The sequence below is a fragment of the Hylaeus anthracinus genome, unplaced genomic scaffold (genome assembly GCF_026225885.1).
Source record: "Hylaeus anthracinus isolate JK02 unplaced genomic scaffold, UHH_iyHylAnth1.0_haploid 2, whole genome shotgun sequence".
Taxonomy (NCBI): domain Eukaryota; kingdom Metazoa; phylum Arthropoda; class Insecta; order Hymenoptera; family Colletidae; genus Hylaeus; species Hylaeus anthracinus.
Window position 1 is genome coordinate 2,322,891 of NW_026534838.1, and position 7,930 is coordinate 2,330,820.

Genomic DNA, 7,930 nt, shown 5'->3' on the forward strand with positions numbered 1-7,930 from the left:
AAAGACACATTGTCTTCTGTAACCCAGGCGTTACCTCGACACTCGTCACCCAAACCTCGAAGGCAAAAATAACCAGCGTATTTGGTGCCCCGGGTTACCAAAAAAGCTCTTCGGACGTCGTAGGGGAAAAATAGTGGGTGCACGGCTGTAAACGGAAAGGAAGAGGAGAGACACTCCGGTTTCTTAGAATCCTCGTTATTCCAGATGAGCGAAGCCGCCCGTAGCTGGGGAAAGCCACGAAATATCCGAAGAAAAACACGTTTCCAGGGCCGAATCGATAGCAACAATGCCATGGCAAAAGCTCGGAGTCTCGCAAAAGGACGTTGGGGCCACCGCGGCGCGGAGGAGAGGAGAGTGCTTCACGGGGGTGCTAGAGGGGTAGAGGGAGTCAACGAACGAGGGTGAGAGGACGAAGAGACCGAGAGTGGAAGCGAGAACTGAGGGAACAGTAACGGGCAGAAAGAGAGAGGGTGGAAAGCGTGGTACGGAGGCAGCCTTATTGGAATCGCGGAGAGGGAGGTTTTCCTAAGGGCAGAGGGAGAGGCACGAAGAAGACAGGTGGAGCGGGTGGAGTGAAGAATAAAGGGTACCGGAGAGGATAGACAGAGAGAAAAGTGGACTTAGAGAGAGAGAGGGGGGGGAGAGAGAGACGGGAGCACCAGTTGATAGAACGAGGCCGCTACAACGCTGGCAACAGCCAGATGGGTAAAGGTTGCATTACCTATGGTGCCTCGAAGAAACGATCCTTACTGAGAGAGCAGGTAACTTGCCTCCGCTTTCTCCTTCGTTAAAGGGAACTCGATGATTCCGTCCTCTTTGTTCGTGATATTAAAGTACGCCGTGGCGCCAGGACGACCGACTCTCAACCCCTCTGGCCGTAGAGCTAGATGTGTCAATTGCGTTCATTGTTCGTTCATAGAGCGAAGGATCGACCGATCTTTCCACGGTCTTCCTCGTTTTCCGCCATGGACGGCTATATCGAACGACGAATATCCCATTTCGATGCGAAGCTTGTCTTAGATGTTAGGGTGGTACTCTACTTTCACACTTTTGATGGGACTTCAAAGATAGGAAGATAGAGCTTGAAACAACGAAGCTAATCATGGTTTTATATTCGAGTGAAATTTTCTTTATTTCCATCGTTTACCAATTTATCAACGTTTCAAACCAGGCTACAATCATTAAAATATCAATCAAATGTGAAGATAGGGGTAGAGAAATGAAGCCAAGACCGTACAGATTTTGTGATCTCATATATTTTCCCATCTGATTCGTGTGCAGTTTTAATATAATAAAATAATAATTAATAATAATTATATAGATAACTGTCACAGTGATCATAATAATAATATTAATAATAATAATATTAATAAAAATAATAATAATAATAGTAAATATTATTCGTAATAATATAGTCGCGCGTTTTACCCTTAATAACTAACTGCGCTATGTTACAACGATTTTATGTACAAAATAATAGGGTTCGGTGCTATTCGAAACTCTCACGAGTGTTCTCAACATCTGCGGCTACTTTCACAACGATTATCAAACTTCTAATAGTACAAACACGTCCGTGTGATCACACCTTAAGGGCTATTATGTACCTTGTTGTCCTTGAGGTTCACCGGCTAACGACATGCTATATGATACACGAAAAACTACCTCTAGGTTTAATATCATACACAAGGCTAGACTACACGGTCAAATACGAAAAAGTTTGTCGACGGAACGAGCGCGGCACGTTCGCGACGATAGCTCGAACATCGATAAAACGATACGGTCAGGTTCCGAAAATATGGTCGTCGCGAGAATTTTGTGCCTCGCAATGCCTTTGGTATAATAACATTCGTATCGAACGAGGCCCCACTTATTTGGAAACGTTTGTTCAACGTCGAACAACAACGTACTGTTCAGACACCGGTATCGTTGCATCGGAATACCCAACACGACGCCGTAAAAAATCAATTCCGCAATCGGGATTAAGCGTAATTGTGCGCACAGCGATCGCGACACAGGAGTAACGAAGTCCTGGGAAGTATAAAGTATAGCAAGTCCCGGTTTCCAAGCGAGAAAATCGGGGCCAGTTCAACATGGAAGCGAGGAAGCAACTTTTCTCTCGAACCGAGATTCATCTTCACTCATATTACGTACACGCAAAGTTGGGTGGTCCTGGCTCTTGAATCGGGGGCAAAAATTCAATCTTGAAAGCGAGAACTATAGCCCAACAAGGTAAACAAGGTTCCTGGACTCAGAGTCCCTTTTAACTTCTCCATGATCTTCTAACCTTCTTCAAATGGCGCTACTTTATAGGCCTAGACTTCTCTCATTCAAATCACCACCTCAGGGATCTTATCGAACTTGTTGAGCTACGTCCACGAATACATCTGGACCGCGATCGAAATTAAATTTACAAAAACCAACGGGCCAATCCTAAACATAGATCCGATAATTACTTATTTTCTGGGCATCGCACGCAAATTGAAAAAAAAATAAATGACCTTTCGCGACCTATCAGTCAATGATCGAGAATCCACAATGGCCGCGGGTCACGAGGCAATGCGCTGGGCTAAAATCTTGCCCGTTCTATTCAGGAGCTGTCCTGGCACAACGATCGCCTTTGTCGAACCCGTCGACCATTTCAGAGCCTGTCTCGCGACCGAATCTCTAAATATCGAACGCTCCCCGGTTTGCGGTTGCAGCGCTCCTCTGCAAATCGGTGACGTGCGACGGTTGACCCATATTTTGACAGACTCACGAATAATTCGTTTCGTTTCACCGTCTATATCGGGAGCGCGCAACGATCCGAACCGGCGCGGTCGGTTAACTGACGTGACGCCAGGACGCCGCTGAAGTAATTGATCTTATCCGGTTTAATAGATGATAGCGTTACCCGATAACACGAATGGCAGCTCGGATCGGATATTGGCCGCGCTATCGTTGCCTTCGAAGACCGTGGTCGAGGTTCGCAGTCGGGACCGAATTTCATTATCCTCCAGAGTCTCGAGTAAAAGTTCCAACGATATTTGAGAAAGGAATAATTTATTAAATATCAAAAATTAAGGTAGATGCGGTCTAGATAGTTCTGTTTCCCGCAGAGTCCCCCGTCGAAAAACGTTGGGAACTTGCTGTGTTAGGGTCAAAGTACATCCAGTATGCCACCGTTTAGTCCGATTTTTTTAAAGCAACAGGTCAGGACGTTGCGTCCACCCGTGTGTCCGTTCTTGTTAGAAGCAAGCATATCCGCGACACGCGTTCTCAAACAGGAGTCAATTGGTCGTTCCGATCTTCTGGTACTCTTCGTAGAGTAACGTCTTTCACGTGTGATGTTCCCCGGTCTGCACTGACACCTCCGAGCCCATCAATATGCCGTTCGAGAGTACGTTGGTCATCGAAGGCAGAACGAGGGGGCTTGGCATCGTCATGGAGGGTCTCAGCCTCTCGGTGAGAGCCAGCATCACTTGGCAGTGCAGGTGCTGAATGGTGGCCAGTAGATTGAGATTGGTGTCGATCAATCCGGTGGCTGGCGAGTATCTGTCCCTCTCGACTGTGTCGATGTCCTCCGCGGGCAAGACGGTGACTTTCTGCTCGTACTCAGCCTCCTTGAGCGCGGCGGCCTTGTTTTTTTCCGCCTGCAGTAGCCTCTGCTGATGCTTCAGGTACGAGGTAGTGATGGGAAGACTGTAGTCGATGGGCGTGTTCTTGGGATCGAGTCCAGGACTCCACGGCCTTGGCAACGGCTGGCTGGGCTGAGGGGATGGCGTTCGCCCCTCTGGCAACATCCTTTTCCTCTTCGACGAGGCCGAACTTCTCGAGCTCGCTCGATCCGACTCCGGGGTTCGCCTGGACTCGGGTAAGGTTTCCGTGCTCGGTAAAAAACTCCCAGCGACTGGCTCCTTCTTCAGCAGATTCGTGATACTCAAGGGATTGTACTTCTCCTCCTTCTCCTTATCGGTTTTATCTATCGACCCGCTCCCCTTGTGATGCTTGTGATGCCTATAGCTGTACAGACCCTTGCTGTCACCGGGCTGATGTCCCTCGCGCGGCTTAGAACTACTTTGCACTGACGCCGTCGTCGTCGTCGTGAGGGCGGCGCCCGCGTTAGGGCTCAACGACGTCGTCGTCGTCGTCGTCGTCGTCGTTATCGGTGTCGTCGTCGTAGACTGCGCCTGGGTGGATAAATTCGTCGGGCTCGGGGTCCGCGGGCGTCGTTGGCATTCCGTGCAGCCCAGCAGAAATCGCGTTACCGCCTCGCGTGGAAGAAAGCCGTACGTTTCCGTGATCTGGAACAAAACATGAGTCTCCCGTTAGAATGGGAATTCGTTCGCCAGTCTGTTCTTCGTTTCATGATTTCCTCTACACCCCTGGAATACCTATTCGTTCGTTACTACTGCGATGCTTCAGCGCGGAGATAATGGAACCAGCTACTTTTATTCGGCAACAAGTCTAAAAGAGACCAATTGGGAGGGATAGATCAAGGATGATCCGTAATTCGTGAACGGATTTTTCAACTAGAGAGGCAAGTACTTAACACCTGATTCCTGATAGACTTGTAGCTAAAAGCATCGAACGGAATCATCCTTAAGGTTATAGCCGATCGCTATTAAGTCGAGCCGAAACATTTTCGGTATCCCCTACAATTTTCAATCTGACCCATATCACGAAGGACTCGAGACCACAATTTCCACTTTGATGGAAATGGCATCCGAGTCCCAAGTACCGGGTACGTTCCTCGAGAGGGATTAGAAAGCGCAGAGTGCGACTCAACAGCAAACAGCATGGGTGACCCCTTTTCTTCCGCTGTCAAACGTCAGCGTCACGTGGAGCCGTTTCACGCGGAACGCCCACTGGGGAAAATTCATGAGCAGTAACGGAACTTTGATGTCTTTGCGAGGAGGTATTTAGCCGGAGGGATGTTCTCTGCCTCTTAATAGGAAACGTTTCTCTCTAAGGAGGTGGAGGAGCGGCATAACTTAATCAAGGATGGGAGCCTCCTAGCTGAGAAAGGCAAAGGTTGATGTGGGTGTACGTATACGTCCGTGTGCGTGTGCGTGTGCGTGTATAGCTGCACGGTACAGTGAGGTAATTTGATAAGATTTACTTGAGGCTTGCCTGTAAAACGAAGAAAAGAGCTGTAGGTAAGAAACTGAGATAATGGATTTTGGATCAACGTGACACAGTGGCAAACTTGTGCACGCCGCGAACGACATTCTCGTTCCGAACTTTAATGAAGAAACCATCAGATGATTGGGAAGCGTTAGTATTGTTTTGCTTTCGAATCTGAACGATATAGCGCAAGGTAGAGGTGTAGACTTATTACACACAGTTGACTTATTTATTGAGCAATGCGATCCAATTCACCGATTCGTTAAAAATGTTACGGCGAAATTTAAAGTTTTCTATTACCTTCCGCTTTAGGAAACTGATACCCCAAGTACCTAAGTATCAATTAACCGCAACTCGGCACCCTCTTGTGTGCGACGCAACCCTCACATTTCACGAGCTCCTTGGGCTACCCTACACCCTAAACTTTGCAAAGACTTCGCACACGCAGCCACTCTAAATCATGTCAAGCCCTCGTTCACGCCACGAAACTGAATTTTGCGAATACCAACAGGGACGCTTTGTACGAGACCTCGTATTTTCTAGACATATCCGATTTTAAACAAGTATCCTAATCATACTGGCCTATACCTTCGTGGGCGGTGCCCAGCGAAACTGTCGAGTTGCCCAGTATGCCAGCGCCATATCTGTGAACGATGTCGATGATTTTAAAACATTGATTCTCTCGGTCATGCTCCCTTGACTCCTCCCACCAATGCTAACTCGCTCGTTCGATCCGCAGAGGGTCGACATACCCCAAAAACAGATCATCGCGTACAAATAAACGCGGAATGCCAACACGGTTGTAATGTACCAACCCTACTGTTTAAATATTTTCACTCCAACTGAACCTTTCCCTGGGTCATGCAAATACTTCGTTATATGAACCCCGTGGCAACCTAGTCCTTGCTTTACCGAATCCTGATGTAGCACTGTTAATATTTCCATCTGTCTCTACGGATTGCTGTTTGCTTGGGCATTGCGACGATTTTTTTTCACAAACGAAGTCTACGGCTGGGTTTAAATTAAACCTTTATTCTCCACCCCCAGAGAATGAACACTCCAACTCAGGACCATTACGAGTTTGTTTCTAGTTAGCACCGCTGTCGGTTCGTATCTACAATGTAGACACTATGTACCCACACCCAACCAGTGAATCCATCACTTTGTTCCTAGTTCAACACCGTTGCTAGTTCTACAGCATAGACCTTGCTTTCATCCTCGACCACTGAATCTACCAGCTAGTTTCTGGTTCCGTACCGCTATCTTCTTGTGTTTACGGTCTATATCCACACGCAACCACCGAACATACTAGTTAGTTTTTTATCAGCTTTCTCTTGTTCTATGATAGCCGGAACATGCCTCCAAACTTATATTACGACCTAGCATGCGACATAAGACTACAATCCATTTTGTTCAATGTTATCAGTACCGTAACTTCGAAATCCGTCCGTTCTACATCAAATAAATTTACTATCGCGCAACGTCCCAGGGCGGCGGGATACGGGGGTGGGTTGCTCCCGCGAACCGATGAATCGCGACTTGTAATGTCGACTTAAACGTAAAACAGTTTCACGGCCGCACGAACGTATGCGTGCGTGCGTGTGCGCGCCAGTTCTGCGCGCGTGTGTGCGACTGCACGAGTAAGCAGGCAATGCAACAAGTGTCCTGAGGTTTTGAATCACAAGCAGATCGCGGCGGTTGAGAGAGGAAGAGGACGACGCGGTTTGGGGGGGGGGGGGTGGGGGGGCAGCGGCGAAAGAGCGAGGCGGGAAACAGGGGTGGGAAGGTCGGCGGGGTTGCGAACGGGAGAAAGAGGAACGGACAAGCGGAGAAAGAAGGCGAACCGATCAGCCCGTGAGGGAGGAGGGCGTCGGAGAACAGATATGATACCCCGGAGAGAGCTTTACGCCAACGCGCGGCGGAACACGTGAGATGACGTGTGGTATCGAGTGTTCGACGCTTGAATGGCTCAATGCCTTCCCCTGGGAACGGTAAATATCGTGTGTCGCGGCTGGCCATGCAAGAATTCGGCGTGCTGACGACACCGAACGAATTCGGGGTCATCGATGCGCCGATATATCTTCCCTAGGGAGCTCGTTGTCGGCATCGATTGAATTCAGATGACACCAGATACGTTCTGGAACCATTGTTTTTTTAGGGGAACTAGTATTAATGTTGGCATGTTGGGATCTACGGTTCGAATAGTGGCGGCGCTTCCCGTATTCGTCATTATGGAATAACTGACTGATCCCTTTCATGATTCCTGCTTGTTAGGTACTTTTATTAACGAGGCCACCAGTAGACCCAGAACGAAACACGCATCGTTCTTTTTAAAAGGCAGGAGTGACTATGATTCTCTCGAGGCGGTCGACTGGGGTGTCGGATCGGTCCACCGATCTAGTACCCGGATTAGCACTTGAGAGAGTCATAGTTGAGCAAGTAGTCACCTCCAAGTGGTTCCTGCCGTGAGTACCCACATCTGTGGGGAAACTAAGAACTACCACTGCGAACCAGGAGTATATCTCCTGGTGTTTAGTGCTGTGCTCCGTGCTACGATGTGCTCCGTGCAACGATGTGACCTGTGCTACGATGTCATCTGTGATTGTGTGGTGGTTTGTGCTACAGCATAGCACGAACCATCAAGGTGACCTGTGCTACGATGTGACCTGTGCTACGATGTCATCTGTGGTTGCGCCGTGGTTTGTGCTACAGCATAGCACGAACCACCAAGGTGACCTATGCTACGATGTGACCTGTGCTACGATGTCATCTGTGATTGTGCGGTGGTTTGTGCTACAGCATAGCACGAACCATCAAGGTGACCTGT

General features: G+C 48.5%; 1 protein-coding gene across 3 annotated transcripts in view; it reads right to left on the reverse strand.

Moving 5' to 3' along the window:
• Positions 1-1,236: 1,236 nt before the first annotated feature.
• The window catches only part of LOC128892930 (uncharacterized), a 60,883-nt gene continuing 54,189 nt past the window's right edge, over positions 1,237-7,930 (reverse strand). For all 3 annotated transcript variants that reach the window (XM_054153588.1, XM_054153587.1, XM_054153589.1), the window contains one exon: positions 1,237-4,280. In XM_054153588.1, the coding sequence (XP_054009563.1) occupies positions 3,315-4,280 (966 nt within the window). In that variant the 3' untranslated portion in view covers positions 1,237-3,314. The remainder of the gene's footprint in view (positions 4,281-7,930) is intronic.